Source organism: Cryptomeria japonica, chromosome 10 (genome assembly GCF_030272615.1).
Source record: "Cryptomeria japonica chromosome 10, Sugi_1.0, whole genome shotgun sequence".
Lineage (NCBI taxonomy): Eukaryota > Viridiplantae > Streptophyta > Pinopsida > Cupressales > Cupressaceae > Cryptomeria > Cryptomeria japonica.
In genome coordinates this window covers 35,060,381-35,085,590 of record NC_081414.1, presented here as the reverse complement: position 1 = coordinate 35,085,590, position 25,210 = coordinate 35,060,381, and the positions used below count along the sequence as shown (strand labels likewise).

At 37.0% G+C, this 25,210-nt stretch overlaps 1 protein-coding gene across 7 annotated transcripts in view; it reads left to right on the top strand.

The window, feature by feature from the left end:
• The first annotated feature begins 12,015 nt into the window (after window positions 1-12,015).
• Window positions 12,016-25,210, top strand: part of LOC131038229 (uncharacterized) — a 54,904-nt gene continuing 41,709 nt past the window's right edge. For 2 of the 7 annotated variants that reach the window (XM_057970601.2, XM_057970600.2), the window contains exons 1-2: window positions 12,029-12,172; window positions 12,257-12,318. Coding sequence is in view for 1 of the 7 variants with exons in the window: in XM_057970593.2 (XP_057826576.2) it covers window positions 12,059-12,172 (114 nt within the window). In the remaining 6 variants the exon portion in view is untranslated. Of the gene's footprint in view, window positions 12,173-12,256; window positions 12,319-25,210 lie in introns of all 7 variants that reach the window. The other 5 variants (XM_057970596.2, XM_057970594.2, XM_057970593.2 and 2 more) reach the window with 3 other exon arrangements.

Genomic DNA, 25,210 nt, shown 5'->3' with positions numbered 1-25,210 from the left:
GACCACGGCATGGGTGTGGAGCAGTCTGAAGATCATTTGTATGTGTGACAAGTTAGTGTAATTTTTTTTTATAAATATTAAGAAATGAGTTCATTTATAAGTCTTTCAGCATAAAATTTATGTGGGGCTGTACCCCAGCTGGTGGGACGATGATACACCATACATTTTTGTAGGCCTAGGAACTACAATGTTGATTTAAAGAAGGAAGATTAAGGTGGGGTTTTGTTTCACGTGAATACCTCTTTAGTGCTTGTACATGTGTGCGTTTTTTGGGTAGGAGTATATATTTGAGTCAATAATGGCTTACGAAAACTCACATTTAAAAGCATTATAAATATGAAGAATGTCTTGGATTGTCGAGTCTACTTACCTTGCAATTGTATATTGTGATATTTTTTTTTATCATCAAAACATCAAAGATACTGGTGATTTTTAATTATCTTTCATCACTGCCTAGATAACACTTCATGATCCATAATGAGAATGGAGAAAAATGATAAAAAGGTTCATTTGAGAGTTTCAAAATGTTGAAAACTAAAATGCACACAAATATTACAAAAGTTTGTTACTCTTAATAAATGGGCTGAAAACCCTATATTCATTAGTATAGATGTAGTAATTTTGAGGAGAAGTGACATTAGTATGCACCAATTATTTAAAGAGGCACAATTTAGATAGATATTTGACATCTTGATCAAACTAGAGATCAAGAGATTAATTAGCACCCACTTTGTCAAAAGTAACATCTTAGTGGCAATAATGCTTCATAAAATTGATGAGATTTTTTTCCTAGGCATGGATTTTGGGTGTGCATTTTAATACTTGCATCTTTGCAAAAAACACAAGTAACAATAGTAGAAGTTTTTTTATCAAGATAAATTGGTTTTGAAATAACCAAAAACATTGTACCACAAACAAAGTAGCTCAAAGCCAACAAATCCAAATCTTAGATGGGACAAAGACTATACAATTGTAGTCAAGCTACTAGGCAAGATCAAGTGCAATTGCAATCAATTAGGATAACATAAAACACTTGAGGATCCAAACTAAATGATGCTGTACTTTTTTATTTATCTTTGATGTTTTGACTTATATTGTATTTTGAGAAGACCTTGCTTTCGTCTTTGCATAATTGTCCAAGAAATTTCATCCTTCTAAGTCTTGCAACCGAGGAGAGGGGGACATCCCATAAAATAGCCATAAAAGAGCCCAACCAATCTATTGATGTGGTTAGTCACATATAAATAGATCAAATTCGGGGAAACGAGGATGAAAAATTGATCAAGTTATGTCCAACAAGTGATTTCAATGGTTCCAAGAACCACCTAGTGCCAACAATAGTTCTCGAAGTAATCAAAACCATAGACAATGTTCTTAGCCTCCTTTTAAGCATTGACTTAGTTCTTGATGGAGTTAGAACCATCGATTTGGAAAAAAAAATGATGAGGCACATGCAATTATTGAGTATCATCTTGTAGAAAGATTTAACATGTATTTCTATTTTCATTTTGGTACCAATGGCGTTCTTGGTTCCATATTAAGCATCGACAAGGAAGAGAGAGAAAAAAGTCTATAGTGCATTAGGAGTTCTACTGGTTATCAAAATAATCGATGGGATTTTTAGTTCCCTTAGGACCGCAAACCACTGATAAATTGAGTTGAGAAAATGAAAGGTACACATATATTGATTGAGGGAATAAGGCTTCAGGTCCACACCAATTGAAAAGAAAGCTAAGGTTTTGTTGAACTTGAAGGCAAGACATCAAGAGTTCTCAAGGTTTTTGAAATCGTCAAAACCCTAAACAAGGTTCCCGATTTTGATGTAACTTCTAACCCCTGATAATTAAAAGAAAAAGCAACAAAAATTGGGGGACATAAAGGTAAAGGTAAAGGTAAGTTGAGGGAACCAAAAGAAATGTATATAAGCATGCAAGATAGATAAAGAGATTGGATTAGGCTTAGTCTAAGGAATAATTGTTGGGAAATTTTCACCCATACATGACAAATTTCTACTTAACCCAAAACATGACAAATTTCTACATAACCCAAATAAAGAAATCTATGCAAATGATTATTTTGAAAAAGAATAGACAACACACATCAAATATGGCACAAGATATACCTTGGGAAAACCCTCGAGGGAAAAACCCAACCTCCAAAAGCATTCATCACTCATGTATTTTTTAGCGATGAAATCATTACAATGCATCTTCAAAATCCTCCATAAATATTTTTGAAATGCAAGCTCTCTAAAAGTACTATATATGGACAAGTTGTAACCATGCCATGCTTCAAACCCTCACAAATGCACCAAGAGTTTCTCTCAACCCCTTAATTAAAATGGCAAACTAGTCACCTTTAGACAACTACCTATGTGCTTGCTTTTATAGGATCAAGCTCACACAAAACCACCAAGTCACATTACATAAAACCATGTGACTAATACCATGAGATAACAAGACCATTAACTCGTCATTTAATATTAGGTACCAAACTTTCACTTTGTTAAATATATTTCTTCAATATTAAATTAAATACCTCTCACATGTGAAATCCCACATTAAATATTTACTAATGTTACATACAAGACATAAAGTGGCCCCAATAATGTTAACTCTTATTATGCACATATGCCTAGGTCCCCTAGATGCACCACAAACTATAATAAATCAAACATTATAACATTATGTAAGGTGTACAACACTCCATTCCTTAACAAGAATAAGGTAGGATTGGGAGTTCCTAGTTCCCATTGAGCTCCCAACTCCAAAAGCAGATATGGGAAGATGTTGAAGACTAGGAAGAGGAGAAGCCAAGGTAAGAAGTTAGGTGGATAAAGATAGAGGCATCAAAGGATGAAGGCAAACCAAAAGATCGTTCCTTGATGGTGAAAAAGGGTGAGTTTGGCTTCAATAGAAGATAGGGAAAGAATGATGATAGGCTTAATGCTTGTCTTGTTGCAAGAGTCTTTTCATAGGACCAAAAAGAAAATAAAGGTGTTAATGGGTGAAAGTGGGCTTGGGACCTGAGCCCCAATACTGATAGAGTAAGGGGAGTGAACATGAGGATGAAAAAACAGATTTGGTTTGAGGCATGGTGTTAGCCTGAGGTTGGATTGTCAACAAGAAATGCAAAGACATGATCGTCATATTTTTAATTTTTGGTATGATGGTGATGCAAAGGCCCAGTATGCCACTAAAAATCTTCAGGGAGCTAAAAATGTGCAATTTTCTTCAACGACCTACTTGCAATACCATTAATATTGTGATAGGCTCCCAACTTGCATATCTTGGTTCGAGGGCACTCTATAATGTACATTAAAGGTGTCTAACTAGAATTTGAGAGGGAAGAGCAACACTTATGTTGTTGTTATCATGCCAGGTTCCTTTTTCTAACAAACACCAAGAGTAGAATCTAACAAAACCACCCAGAGAATCAAATCAACGTCAGAATCAGGTCCCCATGCGACTCCTTAGCTTATTTTGGCTAGCAATTGTTGCTCAATTTTTTTAACAACAGTTTTTGGAGCTGATGGCCCCATGAATGTCATTTTTTTTAATGCTTATAGAATAAGCAGTCATCTTAAATTACATTATTAAAAGAACTCTTTAATAATAATTTTACAAATTTTGGAGAAAAAATTGGAAACAAGTAAAAAGGAAAAAAATTGTGGAGCCACGTGTCAATATTCTCAATAAGAAGTTGATGCTTATTTCTAGCCCCCTTTTTTTCCAAGCTTATTTTTAAATTTTAAGTAGTTGTTGCTCCACTTAGATAGGAAAAGAGTTCAATTTATCCTTTCCCCTTAATTAAAATTTTGCATTGGAACATTCTAGCTGCTTAATTTTAAACAAAAATTGCACTTAAGCAACAACATGGGGATATGTGGTAAGTTATGGGCAAAATACCAACTGCTGCTTTTTATGGTTTGGAAGTCTTGAAGGGTTCCCAAAAATGAATATTTTTTTTAAAAAGCAACTTTTCAAAACTAGAAAGTTTCCAAAATAAAAACTTTTCAAAAATCGAAAGTTGTCAAAAATAGAAACTTTTTGAAAAAAAGTTTTCAAAAATAGAAACTTTTCAAAAACTGAATTTTCGAATTTTTTTGGCAAAAAATTCCTTGATCTTTGATTTTGACAGATAAATAGGTGGTTTTTAGGTTCTCAAACTTTCGAGCGCAATGGTGACCTCCGTTTCGCTCCAAAGTGCCTAGATTTTTCAACTACCCCCAAATTTTGCCTCAAAAAATGTGCCCTTAGCTAATTTGACCCCAAATTTCAACTTTTTGAATTTCAATGAAATTACAGTCAATCTTAGGGTTTTTTGATGTTGCAATTGCAATGTTGATGCTCGTTTTTCTTCAAAATTGAAAAAAATTTACTCACCTCCAAATCCTCAAGAAAGCAAATCTATGATCCTGCAACGCTTCTAACTAAAGAAAACCCTCAAAGCTTGAGAAGGGGCTTGTTGAATTTGTGCTCTGATACAATGATGAATTTTGCAACACAAGCACCTACAAGATCAAACAACAAACAAGAACACCTTCCACAAACGAGACAAACAAAAAAGAATGTTATATTACTCAAAAACAAATAATACAAAATGAATTATAATTGTACAATGAGGTGCTTATAAAGAAAGCAGAAAGCTAAATTTAGGAGAGCTAAAGTTCAAGCATGTGAAGTTAAATAAAGCTTAACTCTAGCTAAACTAGATGTATAAAAGTTAAACTAGGTACACAATTAAAATAAGCACTCCTAAGTGAAATTAAGCAAAAAAAACATAACTAGTTGTAAAAAAACAACTATTAGCTAAATATGCTCTAACATTCCTAAGTCATTACTTATCTCATTCTAGGCATCTACATGTGGGAAAAATAATAATAATTGTGCTCACAACATACTTTCATTGTTGCTAGTGAAACCTAACACCCCTTGTGAGTGTACCTTGGAAAAGTTTCCAAGGATGTTGGAACCATGTCATAGGATCTACAAAGGTAAATGACACCATAATCCTAACATTACACACCTCAATGCTTTGAACATACCTCCATCACATCTAAAGAAAATAGACATGTTAAGCAAAGGAAGTGTTAAAAAAATTATGGTATCAATTAGGTTGGACTATTGTTGTTTTGAACATGTTTGAAATTTTAGGAGGACATATTCAAGGCCCTTTGGAATGGGAAGTGAACAAATCAAGTTGATGTCAATTCAAAGAGAAGTGTAAATGATTGTCGCAATAGTCCCTTTGGAGGAAAGGTATGTACAAAATAAGCAAGCTAAAGTTGGTTTGAGAGAGAAGAAGAATTAGGTAGAAAAATTGAAAGAATAATCAATTACAAAAAATGTTATTCTTACAAAGAATGAGGATGTAATCTCCCCTATGGGTATTGATGGTGTTATAGGGGATTTGTTTAAAATCACAATTCACTTGGATTGAGACTTTCCTTAGGGAAAGTTTAAGGATTGTTGCCCCACATTTGAAATACCCAAAATTTGAACTTTGAATTGGTCCTAATGTTGTATGAAGGCTCAAATATGTGTCTTTGCAAAATGAGTGGGCATGTGATCCAAGGTTGTCATTTTTAATCTACATTGTGGTCAATCATAAATATGCCAGTCAAAATGTGAAAAATGGATGAATTCTGAAAATTACAAGGAGTAGGGAAATCGCTTTGTGAACATGTCTTAAGCATCATTTTGTGCCATATGACCAATTTTTGTGTGAACTCAGTTCACAGTTTGCGATATTTTAAATTTTCAAATTTTGATGTCCCTCGCTCTTAAATTAATTAAATCCCTCACTCTAGGTTTCTTCATGAGGACTAAATGATGGTATATGCCCATTGTCCCACCTTGAAAGTATGTTTCAAATTTCAGAGCCTAACTCCTTACCATTAAAAAGTTATGGCCATTTTTCCTAAATTTGGGTATTAAATTTTAATGGGAAATATTTAAATTATTTTTCAAAAATAATTTAATATTTTAAATTGGTTTCAATTTATTTCCTTTTGTGATCATTTTAGGGAAAAAGTTATTTAAAAATACCATTATTTTCATTTCCCCGTTCTCCCACTTTGTGGTCAATGACTCCTAGAAGTCAAAATCATAACCTTTGAGTGATTAAGGTTAGGAATGCTCCATTTTTGAGCATTTCAAACCCAAATTTATAACCTCAAAAATAAGAGGTTAGGATTGCTCCAAAATGGAGCATCTCTAACCTTCCTCTCTAACCTTGTGTGGGCCCGCTTTATGAGTTACATGAAAAGGTTAGAAATGCTCCGTTTTGGAACATTCTTAACCTTTCTCACAAGACAATGAAAATATGATGGAGGTGGCTTAGGTTCGGGCTCCACTCAAGTTGTTTTAATCATGAGGATCGAGTAGAAAACTAGCTTGAGATTGAATTGGATTGAGGAGACACTTCAGATGTGCCTGTTCAAGGTCACTAAAAACTCTCAAAAGTGTCGATCGACGGATCTAGTTGAATGTGTTATTCGAATCTTTACTCATCTCCTTTAGTATATGGTCTCAAATGTGGCAACAATTATATTGGTCGATGTTCATGCAGAATGTGGTAGCATGGACAACACACTTGAGCTATTTGACAGAATGCTTCAAAGAGATGTCATCTCATGTAATACAATGATTGCAAGTTATTTATAGGCATGAGATGTTGAGAAGGCTTATGTATTGTTTGAGGCCATATGAATGATTTGATAGAGAACTACATGAAATCTCTTCTCATAGCATATCGTGAGCATGGCTTGCATATGCACAATGGATGCTTTAGAAATGTTCAAGCAGATGCAGTTGGTATGTGTATGCCCAGATTCTATCATCTTTGCAAATAATGAGAGCGCTGAAACAATGAATGGCTATGCATCAATATGAATTTTGTCAGGTTTCTAGCTATAAATGCTTTGGTTGACAATCATGTGTGCAAAATGGAAGCATGGGTAAAGCACTTGAACTGTTCGACCGAATGCCTCAAAGAGATACTATCACCAGGAAGTGAAATGCAATGATTGTTGAATAGAGCTCAATGGATTTGTTGAATTGGGGTTATAAACATTCAAGCTAATGCAATCGATAGTCGCATAACTGAACTCACACTTCAACAACATCCTCTTTGTTTGAGCATATTGGTAGTGAGATGTTCGTCATATATTTTGGTTGGAAAATCTTTCGTACACACTAAACGTGGAATCAAAAGACAAGCACGTGAACACTTGGCATAATGCCTTGCAGATACAATGTTTCATTAAATGTGTGCTGGCAAGCCGTGGTCATAGGGACAGTCTCGTATGGGAGCAGCTCAAACATAACAATTTGAAGAGACATCATCTCACGGGATGGAACGCATGATCGTTGGATATTAAAGGAAATAATAGGTTCATTCTAAAAGTTTTGAAAACTTTGCTAGTATGGAGCCGTGCTCAATAACCTTTGTTTGCATCTTCCCAAAGGCAACATACCCAAATTGATTTTCAAAGAAATTTGGAAGCAAAGATAAGGCAAGTGAATTGTTTGACAGGGTCTTTCAATGTACCAAAGCTACGACCTACGACCTATAGAGAATAGAGAAAGCATTCGAAATGATTGATAAAATGTCATGATGAGATCTTGTCTCGTGCAATGTAATGTTTATGGAACATGCACTAAATGGATTCGTTGAAATTGGTTGAGAAAATTTCAAGCAATTTCAAAATGGCAGGTGTAAATTCGAATGCCACAACCTTTGCCAGTTCCTTACATGGTATGGACGTCTACAAAGCATAATAGAATTCAGGATTTTCATCAAAAGTTATAGTTGGAAATGCAACCACGGGCATGCAATGCAAAATGTTGAAACATGACTTGTGCAAAATAAATTCATTGTGCATGCTTCAAAAACGTTCAAGCAAATGCAGCTCACAGGTGTGAAGCCGAACTTTACAAGCTCTTCCCACATTTTCTCTGTCATCCATCGAAACGTATAAATGAGGAGATTTTTGTCAAATATTATTGTTGGAATTGCTCACCATAGAGATGCATGCAAGATGCAGAATCATACACAGAGCAACCTATTTGCCAAATACCTGAAAGAAACGTTATTGAATGGAATGCAATAATTACAAGATCGAGCACAAAATGAGAAGGTTGAAAAGACCTTAGAAACTTATTGGCAAATGCAAGTTGCAGGTGTAAGGTTGCAACTGTCATGCTAGACATATTTGCAAAATGTGGAAGTGTGCACAAAGTCTTCTATCTATTTGAACAAAATGCCTAGAATCGATGTCATCTTGCAAAATAAATGAAATGATTGTAGAATATGTGCAAAATGGACTTTGTAGTGAAGATAAGTACACAAAACTCGATCATGCCTTATACCAACCTCCTCATTATTCAATGAAATGTTATTTTCATGAAAGGAAAGGATGTCTAGGAGATATTTTTGGAATCCATATCCTCAAAAGCACATGTGAGTGGTGGATGTAGTGTGTGTTCCTGATGCTTATTGAGACTTACCTTGTTTGCCAAACGTTGAAGATTATGGTTAAAAAAGGAGTTGATACATTATTGTTCTTTCATGTATAGCATTTGTATCAATAATGCATGGCTGCAACAATATGTGCTCTCATGGTCTGCGATATACACACAATAAATTTTTTGAAAGGTGATAGAAACTTCCAAGCAAATGATGTCAGGAGGAGTAAAGCCAAATTCCACACTCATTTGCCAGTAGCTTGCGCAGACAGTAGAAGTCTTGGAATAGGCTATGGTCATCCACTGAAGAACATGATAAATAGAAGTTTCATCTAAGTATGTGATAGCATAGACACGTTGCAAAGTGTGGATTAAGAAAGCAAAGACAGACAATGTTCAATGTCAAAAAAACTTTCAAAGGTATTAGAGATGAAGCAGGTGCAGATGGAAACTACCCCAACAAAGACGGTAACTTGCTCCTTTCAAAAGTTTCAAGTTTTTACTTACCATTTTGTAAGAGTGACCTATGTCACTTATTGTAACTAAAGTTAGCTTTTGAACTCAATTTTTGTAAAAGATAGGTAAATCCTAACTTGTCTTTAGTTTGGTAGTTACTCTAAGTGTTCACTTAAGTAGTTAGGCTAAGTGGTTACAAGGTAGTTATTATTTCAAACCTATAAATACAAGTCGTTTGCATTGTAAAAGGGGGGACTCTTATAGAATGGAAATTTTGGAGAATTTTGTAGAGCAACACTTTGAGAACTTTTGGTTTAAACATTTTGTACACAAAGCTTTTGGACTTGTATATTTTCAAAAGAATAATGAAGAATGCATTGAGTTCGTATGCGTTGAACGTATTCATGATTCATTGTTACTAATTTCTCGTATATTAAATTAGTAATCCCTTTGTGTATCAGTGGAATCTATTGGTTTTCAGTTTAATAATCTATGTAATTGACTTGATGAAACGCGTCATTTCTTGGTATCTTGACTTGTCTGTGCTAGTATAGCCTATCTCTTCGTATGTTGAGAGTTGTTGTGCTTCTTTCATCATCATTGCATATTTTAAACCCATCTTATGCTTAAACCCCCTTGTAATGGTTATCTATTGTGGAATCTCAGTGTGTATTCGTGTGTCTGCCATTGGGGTTTCTATTATCTACTTTCTTTAGTTTTGTGTTTTGCTTCCTTTTTGTACTTTCAGGTCAAAAGTACACAAAAATCCCAAAAACCTCCATCATATGAGGGAGCTGCCCCTCTCAAATGCAGAGGAAGATTGTAGTTTGATTGCAATCTCTCCAACTGTTGGAACGGTTGTCACTGCTCTTCGAGCAAACATGGTCAATTTTGAAGGAGAATTCATACTGACAAATCTGTTTACCAACAAGGATGAAGATAGATGATTCACTAATTCTTTTTAGAAACATGAATTTTTTTGGGTTAATTATTGCCCTTGCAACATAGTTCATGTTTAAGGTACTTTTATCACTAAGAACATTTGGAAAGCTTGGGAGGCTATTAAGCTTTGCCTTCTTTGGATGGAAAATGATTTTTGCAATGGCCTTTCAATCAAAGAACACTCTATTTAGCGGTCTCTAATTCTATCTTATCAAGATTGCCCTTTGGCTAAGGTGGTATGGATCTATGTCTTCAAATATTTTAAACGAGGCATTAGAGTGCCACTTGATCTCATTCATAGAGATACCAATAATTTTTCTCTTGGTCAATTGAAATGAAATTCAAGCTATCCAATTAGAACTGTGAGAGTTTTTTAGACCATTATTGATGTTATTTCTTCCTAAATTATTCAAAAAATTGGGTTTAAATCATTCATGCCTTAGAGGAAGGATTGGAGAATGGTATCTTGACACACCATTTCATAATTACAAACCTTGTGAAGGATATTTATGGATCTCTCCTCATATTCCTAAGGTTGATTAGCTAAACCATTGTTGACTGGTAGCTTCAGTATTCTTTTAGTACTTGCATCACCAATTCTAGTCTATTTGGTTGACTATTCTTGAACCTAAATTGACCCATTTTGCCCGATGCATTCTTCATCAAGGCCTTCCACTTGGTTTTTGTTTAACTCATATATGACTTCTTAATCCCCACTACCCATTTTGTGGACATTTTAAGACTCTCAAGAATCTCTTCTAGTTTTGCACTATAGTCCAAGAAGCTTGGAATTGGATTCATGATTTCTTCAGGCCTTTTAGGTTTTGATAATTTTTCGTGGCATATGATTTTGTTAGGAGATTGACCTCATCTCCCTTTGAAGTATATCCATATTTGGCATGCTTTCAAGGTGGAAATTCTCTTCAACATTTGGAAAGATAGAAATGCAACTCTTTGTAGGATGTTTGATTGATGTTCATTTTTCTTTGTATACTAAAGTAATGATTTGTTCTAACGTGCTTATGCAAAATAGTAAATTTGCACTTGAAGTGACACATTTATAGGATCTTTTGGATCATTGGGGTAATGCTCCATACACTATTGCTAGAGTTATGCTTCCCCCCTCTTCTCCTCCTTGAGGGCACCAACGAGGTGAAATTCAATTGGCTAAAAGAGATTGTGAATCCTAGTCCTATGACTCTTTAACTTCTGAGAAACAAAGCTAATGCTACCCATAGTTGGTCTTAGCTTTCACAGTCACCTTCCACCGTTTTCACATTGGTGTGGCACCCTGGTAGGCTAGACTCTAACTAGTTCTCTCACTTGGAACTGGCTATTTCTCCAGTTTGTGCCCGACAACCTTCTTATGACACTCTCAAGGAAGAGGGTTTTGTTGTTGGTTAGGAGTTAATTGATGATAATTCTTTCCTAATTATGTTTGAGAAAAACTTGACAATAAGAATTATCCTCTTATTAGTGTTGCATTAACTATATTATCTTTTTGGACTCGGGGAAAACTTGACAATAAGGATTCCCCTCCTACTATTGTTGCACTAACTACATATTTTTTAAGTTTGGGCTTTGCCCTTTGTTGAAATTTCATTTTTGTTTTAAATTTTTTCTCTCATAAACTTTAGGAGTTTGTCATTCTACTACCCATGTTGTTTTTTGAATATCATATTATTATTTTGTTAATTAATCAAATTTAATTAGGATATATAAGTTTACTCTCTTTTTTATTTATTTTTTAATGGAGGGTTTTTTATCAAACCCAAATTTGTTTTAGGTACCTTATATCGAAGCACAAGCCATAGGGTAAACCTCTTCGACTAAGGGCCAAGGGTCAAGAGGTATCCATTATGCCAAATTCAACCGAGACAATGATCTTGACCTCATCCCTTATGATGTAGAAACCTTGCACTCAATAAGACTTGATCCTATGTAGATTCATTTAGAAACATTCAACTTCACCTTCGTAATTTGAATATATTGATCTTAAAATAATATTTAAATTAAAAACCTATTTCATCCGAAGTAGTTTAAAAAAATAAAAATAATAATTTCCGTTAGGCAAGGTGGAGGCGGCATATGCTCCGTTTCAAGAACACGTCAACTTAGTCTAGCGAATCCTCTCGTGATGGGTGTCGAACAAGCAATAATCAAGCAATATAATAAATTGGGCATGAATTATGATCGGCTTTCTCAGTTCGACGATGGTTGGATGTTATCGCGTCTTCGCCGAAACATTTTTATTGGCGTTGTCGAATCTTATGTCCGATCGACCCAATTCTTCACCTAACCAGGTAAAATCATTCCCCCAATCTCACATTTTTATATTTTTTGCCGGGAGGTGAACTCGTGACAGTGCTGAGGTGTATATTCCACAGAGGCCATATCCTTGATATATATTCACTCATTCGTACATAGGCCAAACCCATGCTGGAAATTGGTGCGTAGAGTGTATTTGATTTGGTCTTTCCTTTGATTTGCGTGTAATTGTCTCAAAACATTGACGTCAAAAACAATTTAGGTAGAATAATCCCTTTAATAGGAATTTCAGGAGTGTTTTATGAATTTGGGAACATGAACTCACCTTCTAGAATGGCTGTATCTTTACAGCCATTGACAAATCTTGTGAAATTGTTTAAACATAAGATATGATACTAGATTCCACTGTGAAAAGGTCTAATGGTAGGGTTGGAGCAATTGGCTAGTTGATGACCTAGGTTTAAACTTCAGTGGGGATTGTTTTGCCACTGAAGTTGGTAAAACTTAGGGAAGTATCGCTCATTTTGTCTTTAAGATTGTGTGCTGCAAGAATTTGGAAGTATTACTAGCAATTAGATACCTTTCCCAAATATTGGCAACCAGAGTTCTGATTTTTTCTATGAACCATGCGTCCTGGCATAGCATTTATCTTTAGAATTCAAAATACATGTAACCATTTTTTTCATGCTTACAGTTAGTCCATAAAACTTTATTCACCATTGGAATTAAAATACATGTACCTATTTTTTCATTTTTACAGTTAGTCCTCAAACTCTGACAGTGATGGTGTTCATAGTGCATATGCTGTCACGACTTATGCTTCCTGTTTTGTTTGCTCTTGGTTATGGGCGAGTCGTTGACGCCACCTATGTAGATAATTTTAGAGCTGTAAGTTGATCACATTTATGTTTCCAGCTTTGGTGTTTGTATGACAGGATACCAGATACGCGTAAGATTCCAGATTGAGCCGTGTCCTCAGTTGGTTACCCATACTGTCTGGTAAAATGGAAATGGCAAACTGCAAGGGCAGCTTAGTTTGAAGGATTTTAGTTATTTCAAATATCTGATCTTGCCCAATATGCATGCCACGACAAGCATTGAGGATTCATTTCTTTTCTGTTTTTGTACTCCTAAGCTTCCTTGATTTCTAGGTGACTATGGGAAGACCGTCTACCTCTTTCTTGCCCGGACAATATGTGAGGCATATTCAGGGGCATTTGTTTAACATGCTATAGTAAGACTGACATGTTCATTTCGATTAATCTATGCAAAATTAAGATGGGATCAATATATGGTAATTGGACTGTGACAATTAAGACTAAGAAATATACTATACACATTTAGGCTATACATAAGCAAGAGTGTCTTTTAGTTCAATATTTTTGTAGGGGCTCTTCCTACCAATCCTATGTAACTCTATTGCTCTTCTTTCTTGTGGACGTATCTATCATCGTCTGAGCTTTGAGAAGATAAATTGAGTTGGACATAATTCTACACAGTATATCTCTTATTTTTTAACTTGACACATTTTGTGCAAACAATGCACAACTTGTATCTACCCCAAATATGGTACCGTAGCCAGTTTGAGGTTGCTTATGTAAACTAAACATAATGGATTGTTTGATGAATCATTTCTAGCATGTATATGCACCATATCCATAAACAATATTTCATATAGAAGAGGAAATTTAGAAAATAAATGTAGATAATACTGTCACGCCCATAACTTTGTATGTGAGTCATCAATACATAGCACATATCGTTAAAGTGAATTGCTACCTTTTAGAGAAGATTCTTCCACTTGCTAAGTCTGAATTTGGTGCAGGAACATCCTTGGATGTACATCACATCTTGCATATTGTGGACCATTCCTCAATTGGCAATGGCTGTGGTTTCTTCTTTTCTTAATCGAAGGGAAGAAAGGAATCGTGACCTTTCTTCATCTAGATTAAGATTGTGCATTGAAGACCAAATTTTGCCCATTAGAAGAAGTAGCTGACCTTGTCTCTGGTTAGTTGAAGACTAAAAGTTTGTTAGACAAATGACAATCTTGAAATTGTAGGTTCCACAATTGTGGTTGAGTCGATCTTTGCCAGTGAAGGTAGGAAGAGGAGACAATTGAAGAGTGGACAAAGGATGATCGTCCTATTCCAATATTATGACACCTCCTGCATGTTCAAATTTTGAGAATTTTAGATGTGAAGCATTTGAAGAAGGGATGCCCACCCTTTCCAATAATGGAAGTGGATATGAAAGGGATAGTGGTCCTGTCTCTCATCAAAGTTCAAATCTGATGGTAGAGCAGGAAATTAAGAAGGCAGAGTTGATTTTCAAAGGCATCTCTAGGCTGGAGGATGGATTTTGACACCTGAAAATTGGAGTTTCTTTTCTAAGAAGGGAGTTTGAAGGGGCAAATATCCCTAATTTTATCCCCCTTAAAATTAAGGAGTGAACAAAAGATGGCTGCCTTCTTCTGCATGCTCAAGAATTTGAGAAGTCCAGAAGTTAAGCATTTAAAGAAGGGTGACCAGCTTTTTCCCCAGGGAAATGAAAATGGAAGTAGGTAAAGAAGGGACAGTGGTCTTGTCTCCCACCAACATTCAGATTTGGTGGCAGAGCCGGAAAGTTAGAAGGCAGGGTTGATTTTCAAAGTCGTTTGTAGGCCGGTGGAGATGGTTGTTCCTTCTTTTGACACTTGAAAGGTAAAACTGGAGTTTGCTAAGAAGGGGAATATGCAGCAGGTTGGTTTCTAACTACGAATGATTACAGCATGTTGACATTTGGACATGTGCTGCCAGGGCACCTCAGTCAATCTATTAGGAATTGTGTAGCTTGGCTCATATCTTAACACATGAATATGTTGTAATTGGTAGAAGGTGAATCATTATATCTTTCTCGTTTTTGATCTTTCCGCCAACAACTAACAAGAAATTTAAAATTAAATATACAGTCTGGGACAGTGGAGAGGATCTCTGAACTTGAAAGGGTGAACTTGGCAAAGAGGGAAGCTTGCATGGAAGTGAGTGAGTGCAATTTATAAGAGAGATAACTAGAAATCCCAATAGTTAAATGTAGTATTCGAGTTTGAGTTTAAGAACATAGAGTAGAATTTTGGGTTTGTTAAAGTATTTTGCCAGATAGCTCGTATATTACATTTATGAGAAGTGAATGAAGAATGCCATATTTTCTAGTACATTTGTGGTTCCCATATTTTGATGTGAACTTGACCGAGTGGTAATGGAGATTTGAATTTGAAGTCAGGGAGAGTGGCTTGTAGTTTAGTTGGAGTAGAGCCAAGAAATCACAAAATAGTCAAGAGAGGAATACTGCTAGCTAGAGGTAGAATATGACAAAGACAAATGATAATAAAGGAATGTTGAGAGTTGTGTAAGAGAGATTGGATGCCATAGATTTAGCCCGTATAGGAGAGTGAAATCTAGAGTGATGAAGTTGAAGATGAATAACAAGAAACTCAACCAAACAAACCAAAATGAAAACATGGACCTGAAGAGACGATAAATGTGATTGCCAGACTGGGAAGTCTCTGATGAACCTTTGCTGGTTCAATTCTTCAAACTGCGGTAATTTAATATTTTTTTCTGTGTTTTTTTAATTATTAGAGATGGTCTTTCTGAAATAGACAGAAGTTGCAGAAGGGGTATCTTTAATTTTCAATACATATTGAAAGAATACATGAAATTAATCAGCTGAAACAAGGAATTGGAGAATTTAGAAGCATACCCATAGGTCCTTAGCCAATTTATTGAAATTAAAAGATTCAAACCAGCAACTTACAAAGTTCTGATTTTTATTTTGAAAACATATCAGATCTGCTCTTATTTAATAATAAGACGCCCAAACAGTAAGAAGATGGCGCCAATAAATGAGCAAGCTGTGTGTTTGGGAAAGAGACTTCCTAAACCACATAAAATTATCAGCAATAACAACAAATAGAAAATCTACAACAAATGTGCCTTGTAAGAAGCCAAATCTGTCCCAATTTGATTCAATTTGACTTCTGAATGAAGCCAACCAAGTTGCAACAATTTGATTGATCTTTCACAATCTCAAAGCTACTGAATTTTGAAGAATGCACACTCTCCAAAACAAGTCCAAACCCTAGCCGCCATAGCCAAGTGCTCAGAAGAAACATCAAATGCTCAATATCAACGAAAGAGGTCTAATTTCATCTTGGCTGCCTAAATACCCAAAAGGTATGATTTTTGGCAATTAGGTTTCCCAACTTAACCCTAAAAGGGACACCCAACTTGGGAGATATTAAATTTTCACTTAAATAAATTTAAGTGATGCACTTCATGATTTTATTTTAATATTTCATTAAAACATTAATTGCTTGCGAGAACCACTTAAACATTTATATCTCCCTTATTATTGCCCAGAAACTGAATCCGTCAGAAGCTGGGGCCATAGTTAGCCATGCCAGTGAAAATAGGACCATGTCTATTTTTAGCATTTTTTCCCCTAAAAAAAGGAAATCCTCATAAGATGTCAGAAATTGATGAAACGAAGACTAGAACTGAACTCAACACTGAACTAGAACAAATAGTTTGACTACCCCTCAAGATACTGCATGATTGACCCCCTTATCCATGCCCTGTTAGCCTACAAGGGTCCAAAAATAGGCTAACTCCTCAAACCACTGTCCCTGACTAGGATGGGGACATTACAGTTCGCCCTCCCAGAATTTGCTTGTCCTCAAGCAAACTCAAAGTTGGATGTTGTAAAATAGTATCACTCTCCCAAGTAGCATCCTCTATCGGCAGATCCTTCCGTTTAATCAAAAATTCCTTGATGACACTTCTTCGCAAATGACGCTATCTGAAATCCAAAATGGCCTCAGATTATAGCACTAACTTCCCCTCATCATCCAAGGGTGGTAAAACTGCAGAAGGAACTATATGTTGTCCCAATGCCTTATTAAGGCGTGACACATGGAACACATTATGAACCTTACTATCTGTCGGTAAATCTAACTCATAAGCCACCTGGCCAACTCGCCTGGTAATCTTGAAAGGACCATAATAACGTGGCTTGAGTTTCTCTGAGCCCTTCTTCCTAAGAGAGGACTGTCTATAGGGCTGTAGCATCAGATACACCATATCCCCAATCTCAAAAGATCGTTCAACCCTCCTCTGATCAGCATATTGCTTTTGCTAATTTTGAGCCTTCCGAATATTATCACGAAGTGCTCTCATAATATCCTGGTTCTCTTGTAACAGATTCCCAGCACTCGGTACTCTGCAATCGCTCATCAATAAATCTAGAAGACTAGGAGCATCATATCCATACAAAGCTCTGAAAGGTGTCATTTGAATAGTCATGTGGTGAGTGGAATTATAACAATACTCGCACAAATGTAACCACTTCACCCAAGCCTTCTACTGCCCTGAAATGTAGTTCCGTAGGTATCCTTCCACCCATTTGTTGACAATCTCTGTCTGTCCATCAGTTTGGGGGTGGTAATTGGTACTCAGAGTGAGCTCTGTTCAGCAAAGTCTGAATAACTCCTGCCAGAAGTGACCCATGAACCTGCTGTCCCTATCACTGACAATACTCCGAGGTAAACCATGGAATCCGAATACCTCACGAAAGAAAAGATCAGCCGCCCGTGCAACTGAATAAGTAGTCATGATTGAGAAGAAATGTGCATACTTAGTCAACCGATCAACTACCACATAAATGTTGTCTCTCCCTTGAGCTTTCGGCAAGCCCGTAATAAAGTCCATAGACACGCATCCCCACTTCCTGTTAGGAATAGGAAGTGGCTGAAGTAATCCTGCAGGAAAGCTGTGCTCCTTCTTGTTCTGCTGGCAAACTGAAGAACATTAGACTTGAGACCCTTCCAAGAGAATCTCTCCCGTACCTGCCTATAGGTCTTGAAGTAACCAGGATGTCTAGCCATAGGTGAATCATGGAAAGTCCTCAATACTATGCGCTTCACCTTAGAACCTGGGACTAGAATATTGGTGTTGGAAATAAGCCACACCCGAACCGACAATGGACTAGTCCAAGAGGGGCCAGTAGCTCAGTGTTAGAGCACTCCAACAGCGTATGGAAGGTCCTAGGTTCGAGTCCTAGCTGGTCAATGTCTCAACATGGTATCAGAGCCAGGTCCAGGCTAGAAGCCCCAAGCACACGAGAGGTGTGGCTTAAGGGGGGGTGTTGGCGTTGGAAATAAGCCACACCCGGACCAACAATGGACTGGTCCAAGAGGGGCCAGTAGCTCAGTGGTAGAGCACTCCAGCAGCGTATGGAAGGTCCTAGGTTCGAGTCCTAGCTGGTCCATGTCTCAACATAGAAATATCCTCTCTTTGTAAATGATGAGGTCATTCACAAGAGAGTACCTTCTGTCCTGTATTGTCCCATCAATAATACTAGAGGCCCATGGATTCTTGGCATACTCTGCTATAATCAAGTGTTTCCAATCTTTGGAAACAAAAGCCATGGAGCTCAAATGGGGACGGCGAGATAAAGCATCAACAACAATGTTCTGAGTCCTTTTGACATAGGAGATGTTAAAATCATAAGATTGTAACTTGTTGATCCACTTCTGTTGATGCTCATTTAGATCCCTCTGTCCAAAGAAATGCTTCAAGCTATTATGATCAGTTTTGACACAAAACTTGCTGCCAACTAAATATTGCCTGAACTTAGCCATTGCATGCATGATAGCCAACATTTCCTTATCATAAATACTATAGCTCCTCTCAGGACCCCTAAGCTTCCTACTCTCGAAAGCTATAGGATGACGATCCTGCATAATTACTGCACCAATAACCTCTCCACATGCATCACAATGAAGCTCAAAAGGTTTGGTAAAATCTGGTAAAGCAAGAACTGGACATGTAGTCATCAATTGCTTGAACTTCTCAAAACACTCCTGTGCTAGAGGTGTCCAAACAAATGCACCCTTCTTTGTCAAATCAGTAAGTGGTGTGGCATGCCATGAGAAACCACTAACAAGCCGACGGTAGAAGGCACATAAACCAACACCCTGCGCTGAGTCAAGGTCTTAGGTGTAGGCCAATCAACAATGGCACAAACCTTATCTGGATCCATGCGAACTCTCTCTCTGCTGATTATGTGACCCAAATACAAAAGTTCTGCCATTCCCAATGCACGCTTGGACTCCTTGGCGTAAAAGGACTTCCTGTCAAGTATGTCTAAAACAATATCCAAGTGAACCAGGTGCTCCTCCCAAGTCCTATTGTAAACCAAAATGTCATCAAAGAAAACTAGAACAAATCTCCTCAACTGAGACTGGAAGACCCTTTTCATAGTGGACTGAAAAATAGTTGGTGCGTTGGTTAACCCAAAAGGCATAACCAAAAACTCATAGTGTCCACAATGACATATGAATGCAGTCTTCTCAATGCTCCCTGACACTGATCTGATGATAACCTGTCCTCAAGTCAATCTTAGAGAAATAACAAGCTCTGCAAAGCTCATCTAACAACTCATTGATGCAAGGAATGGGATACATGTTCTTTATCATCCTTCTATTAAGCATACGGTAATCAATGCACATTCTAAGTGTGCCATCTTTCTTCTTCACCAAAACAACTGATGAAGCGAAAGGAGACTTACTCGGCCTTATGTGTCCCATTGTTAGAAGTTCTTTGATGGTCTTCTCAATTTCATCTTTCAATCGCTTGGGGTGCCAGTAGGGTGTAATCATGATGGGCTTGGTGCCCTCTTCAAGCTCAATAATGTGCTCTATGCCTCTATCAGGAGGCCTACCAGGAGGTATGTCACTAAACACCTTTTTATGCTTGACTCTAAGCTCTTGAATATTTGAATGGTAAGGTGTTTTATGCTGCTGCTCATAAGTAGGCATTAGTTTACACTCACTCTGCTGCCCAATCCACCATGTCATGTCTGATGAGTCTCTCCATTCTTTTAGGAGTGATTAATTATAAGTTGCTGGCCTTGATAGCTTTAAGAATATGATTAGTCCCATCAACCTTGAATCTCATCTCCATATCTCTAAGGTTGAGTGTAAATTCACCTATTGCATGAAGCCATGTCATGCCAAGGACCACATCCATGTTTCCCATGTTAATCACATAAAAATCAGCTTTGAATTCATAATTATTGAGTTTCATGGGTAAGTCCTGTGGGTGTCTATTTTATCATCTACCAAACATTAGAATAGGATACCCGAAGGTATTCTATCCTCTCCTGAAAAATCACTACTGATTCCAAGGTCTATATGTGCGAACAAGCAACTTTAGTGAAATAGCTTCTTGGGTAGTGTATGCTGTAAATCTCAAGGGGGACTTACGTTAACAAATGTCTATTGAACTGCTAGACTTAGATGGATTTAGCAATTTTAGGCTCTTTCTTTTTTTTTCTTGGATTTTCGGGGATTTAGACTTTCAAAAAGGGAAAAAGGGATAGGGTTTGAGAAAGCTAATCTAATCCTACGAGCTCTAGAGACGGTATCAATTGGGTGCTCTCGGGAAACCAAACTTTGCTTCACCACACTAGGGACAACTACACAAAGCCGGTGCAATCTTCAATGGATTGTGCTTATGATTAAGATGTTGGGGTGCACAGGGGACGGGCTCAGACTAACTTTGCATGGTGAAATGGAAATCATCCATTCACCAAAAGTATGAGTGGAGATAAACCATCAATTGACACTAATCACATCCTTCATTCAAATTAACAACTATGAAAGTAAATCTAAATTAACTTTAACTAAGTGTTGAGGAAATTGAAACCATGCAAATTATTCAAACAATAGGGATTACAAAGCCTTAAGAGAAAGCGCACATGCAATATACTATCTGGAAATGACCTTACGCAACAATACATCGAAAACCTCACACTCTCCAAATGAGAGGAAGTAGCCTTATATAGTTTTTCAGAAAATAAATGAATGACCGAGATCAAACAGTGATCAAGGGCTCAGATTGAAAGCTACAAACCTATTGTGACGTATTCACACATCGCCCCATTGCAAATGGGGACCCCTTTTTTTTGCTTTCTAGGGTTTGTTTTCTAGGTCTTTTAGGGTTTTGTTTGTTAGCCTTTGCAAGATGAGTGCTGTCGAGGGGATTGTTGGATTATAGGCTTTGCTTGAGCCAGGGTGAGTCCACAGGGCCCCAGAATTAGGGTTTCTTTGAGAGTCTTAATTAGGGCTTGGTTTTGCTCTCGTTGCTCATTGTGTCTTGCTTTGTGAGTGGGTATCATTCTTGAGGGCCTGAGTTAGGTCGAGTTGGTGAGTGATGAAGTCTGGAATGTCATCCTGATCTTCAAATGCCCTGAAATTTGGCTAAGTCTGGAATGTCCTAATCCTGAAATTTGACTAAGTCTGGAAAACTGAAGAATCCTCCAAAAACTAGATTTTGCAATATAACTCCTGGAGGTCCGAAACCACTCTCAAACATCCTGAAAGTATATATGGAATATAACTTAAAGTATCACTTATACTTAAATGTTATATTCCATAAAATGATCCTGATGGAGAGTCCAAAATGTCAAATTTCGCGCCTGACCCTTCCAAAGGGTCCAAAGAGAATTTTGCTCTTGACCCTTCCAAAGGGTCCAGAGCAAAATTCTCCATAAGACATTCTACTTTGACCAAAACTTAGAACTAATGCATTCCTAGGCTTGAATGAAGGTAAAAACGCTTGTTTGAATGAAGAAATGTGAAAATGAAGTCAGGATCTTGGTCAAGATTAGGAATTTCACTCTTGACCCTTCCAAAGGGTCCAGAGCGAAAATCTTTATAACTCTTGTTTTCCTCCTTATTTTGGCTAGGCGTTGGCTTGATGGGAGATGAATGGGTATGTTTTTGCCTTGAGAGGGAGTTTGATTGATTTTGAAGAACAAGATTTTGGCCTAAAGGAGAATTTCGCTCCTGACCCTTCCAAAGGGTCCATAGCGAAATTCATCATAAACCCTATTTCTTGCCTTGGATAGACTTGCAACCTTGTTCCTAGCTTGGAAAATGACCTAACTTTGCCCTGTGAGATGGTTTGAAGCTTGAAAAATGAGCAATTTAGCCAGGAATGAGATTTTCGCTCGACTCTTCCAAAGGGTCCAGAGCGAAAATCTTCTTAAAGCTCATTTCTCCCTAACTTTGGCTAATTTTTGATGTGCAGGGTATATCTTGGAAGGAAGGTTGGACATTCTTGTCACCTTTGAAGATTTGAAAGCATGAGAAAATGAAGAATTCTGGCCAGGAAAGGAAATTTCGCTCCTGACCCTTCCAAAGGGTCCAGAGCGAAATTCCCAAAAGCTCTTATTTTGCATTAAAGAAGGTCAAGTTTTTTGACATGGATGGAAGAAGAATGATTTGCTTTTGCCTCTTGAGGTTGTTTTGAACTGAAAAAATGAAGGATTTAGCCCAAATGGAGAATTTCGCTCCTGACCCCTCCAAAGGGTCCAGAGCGAAAATCTCTATAAGAGACATTTCTTACTTGGTTTGGTCAAATTGAGGTGTCCAAGACATGATGAAAGGAAGAATGAACATATTGAAATCCTTGGGCATGTTTAGAAGTTGTGAAAATGAAGGATTCTGGCCAGGAAAGGAAATTTCGCTCCTGACCCTTCCAAAGGGTCCAGAGCGAAATTCCTTGTAAACCTATTTTTAGCCTTTCTTGGACATGAAACTTTATTCCTAGCACAATGAAACATGAAATCCTACCTTGCAAAGAAGTTTCAAGTTGAAAAAATGAAAATTTTTGGTCAAGATTGAGAATTTTGCTCCTGACCCTTCCAAAGGGTCCAGAGCGAATTTTCTCAAAACTTCTTTTGCTAACAAAGTTTTGCTAAGTCAAGTGTGGGATAAGGTAAAATCAAGAAGGAATTGCCCCAAGGAGTGACTTGAAGTTGCAAGAAATCATGAAAGATGAAGGAATTGAGCCTAGAAGAGATTTTCGCTCCTAACCCTTCCAAAGGGTCCAGAGCGAAAATCCTCAAAGTCATCTTTTCTTCCAAATTTTGGACAAAACTAAACTTAGACAAGGGTGTGGGAAGGCATTTGGTTTGCCTTAAAGTGGATTTTGGTTGCTAAGAAGGAAAGTTTTGAAGCCTAATGAAAATTTCGCTCCTGACCCTTCCAAAGGGTCCAGAGCGAAATTTCTAAATTCTCCTTTTTTCCTTGCAATTTAAGACAAGATTTTGGTTTTCATGACTTGGAGAGGAGTGAGGCAAGATGTTCTATGCCTTGGAGGTGATTTGAAGATGAAAGGATGTGAAAATTGCCCTAAAACCTGATTTTCGCTCCTGACCCTTCCAAAGGGTCCAGAGCGAAAATCCTAAAATCCCCTATTTTGCCTTGCAAAAACAAATCAAACTTGGATTGGGTGAAAGAAGAGGACTATTTCCTAGCCTTGAATGGTGGATTCAAGATAAAATGATGGAGGAGTAAGCCCAAGCAAAGAAAATCGCTCCTGACCCTTCCAAAGGGTCCAGGGCGAAAAACCCTAAAGTCACCTTTTCCTTCAAAATTTAAGTAAAGCTAGGCCTGGACTACAGTGAAAGAAGCCATTTAGAATGCCTTGGAAAGATTTGGACCTTCAAAAAATGTGAATTTTGAGCTCAAGAGAGAATTTCACTACTGACCCTTCCAAGGGGTCCAGAGTGAAATTCCCAAAAGGGTGGTATTTCCTTCAAAATATTGATGAGTCAACTCAGTAGGTGAGATGAATAGATCCTGGAAATTGTCTTGGAGGAGGTCAATGATCAAACTAAGGTGAATTTTGACCGAAAAAGAGAAAATCGCTCCTGACCCTTCCAAAGGGTCCAGGGTGAAATTCACATTTTTCACCTAATTTACTCATGTGAAATGCAAGACTTTGATTAGGTCAAAAAAAACATGAGCTCGCCTTCCGGAAGATTTTGGAGTCAAGAAAACAAGGTACTCAAGTCCTAATTAGAAAAATCGCTCCTGACCCTTCCAAAGGGTCCAGGGCGAAATCATCAAAAGGCCTATCATTCAACCTTGTTAGATTGAGTCAAAGGCAAGTTACAAGATTGTGAAGACAAGGACATCGGAATTTGCAAATCTAGGTTGTGAAGATTTTGATTTATGAAGTGAGCAAGTTGAGATAAGGGGTTCAAACCATCACTTTGGATATTTTGATGCCTAAGGAGGAAAGAAGCTTTGTTAAGCCTTGATCAAACCTTGACATTCCTAAGCTAGCCCATAATTTTCATTAAATTCGCCAATTTCAAGACATTTGGGAAGCTAAATCAAGCTCACATGAAGTAAGGCATTTACAATTTAATTAATTAATTTTTAAGCCTTAAAATAAATGAAAAATTCACCTTTCAAGCCTTGAAATTAATTGTAAAAATAAAAAATTAAGGTGAGCGCTCAAGCCTATTATTTTGTTTTTTTTTAAGCAAGTCGGCCATCCTTTGAAAGGGATTTTGATTTATTTTATTGCTAATTTGCTAAGTCGGCCTCATGGAGAATTAGGGTGAGTGCCCTACATAAGGGAGATGTATTGTAGCAATTGTAAATCATTCATTCAATTCTTCTCATGTGAATTTGAAGAGCAGATTAGAGGAGCAAATTCCACCTGATTTGGAGGCTAATTTCTTGCTAAGTTGGAGGATAATTTCCAGAATTTGCTAAGTGTTTGGAGGTTAGTGGAAGGCGAAATTCTTTTGAAGGCTGATTGGAGCATAATTCATCCAAAGGAAGACCAGAAATTCAGATCTAACATTCTTGCCCAACGAAGTCATGATCTCCTTTTATTCATTTTCCAAGGTTGATAGTTAAGCATTCAAAGAGGAGGTATGAAGAATCAGATTCTTGAAATTTTTATTCAAAATTTAGTTGGATTTTCCATAGTAATCCTTTGGAAAATGTAAGTCTTGTACAATCTGATTTTAATTTAATTTGAAAATTCATAATTCTTAGATTTATCATCATTTTCAAATTAATATTTAGTTATTTCCTTGAAAGGTCTTGAATCCTATATCTTAAGATATTATGCTCAAACCCTAACTCTAAGCTTTTGTGTAGGTATCAAATAACGACCTCCACAGGACCAAACCAAGACATGGACGACCTTCTCCAGTCCAGCATC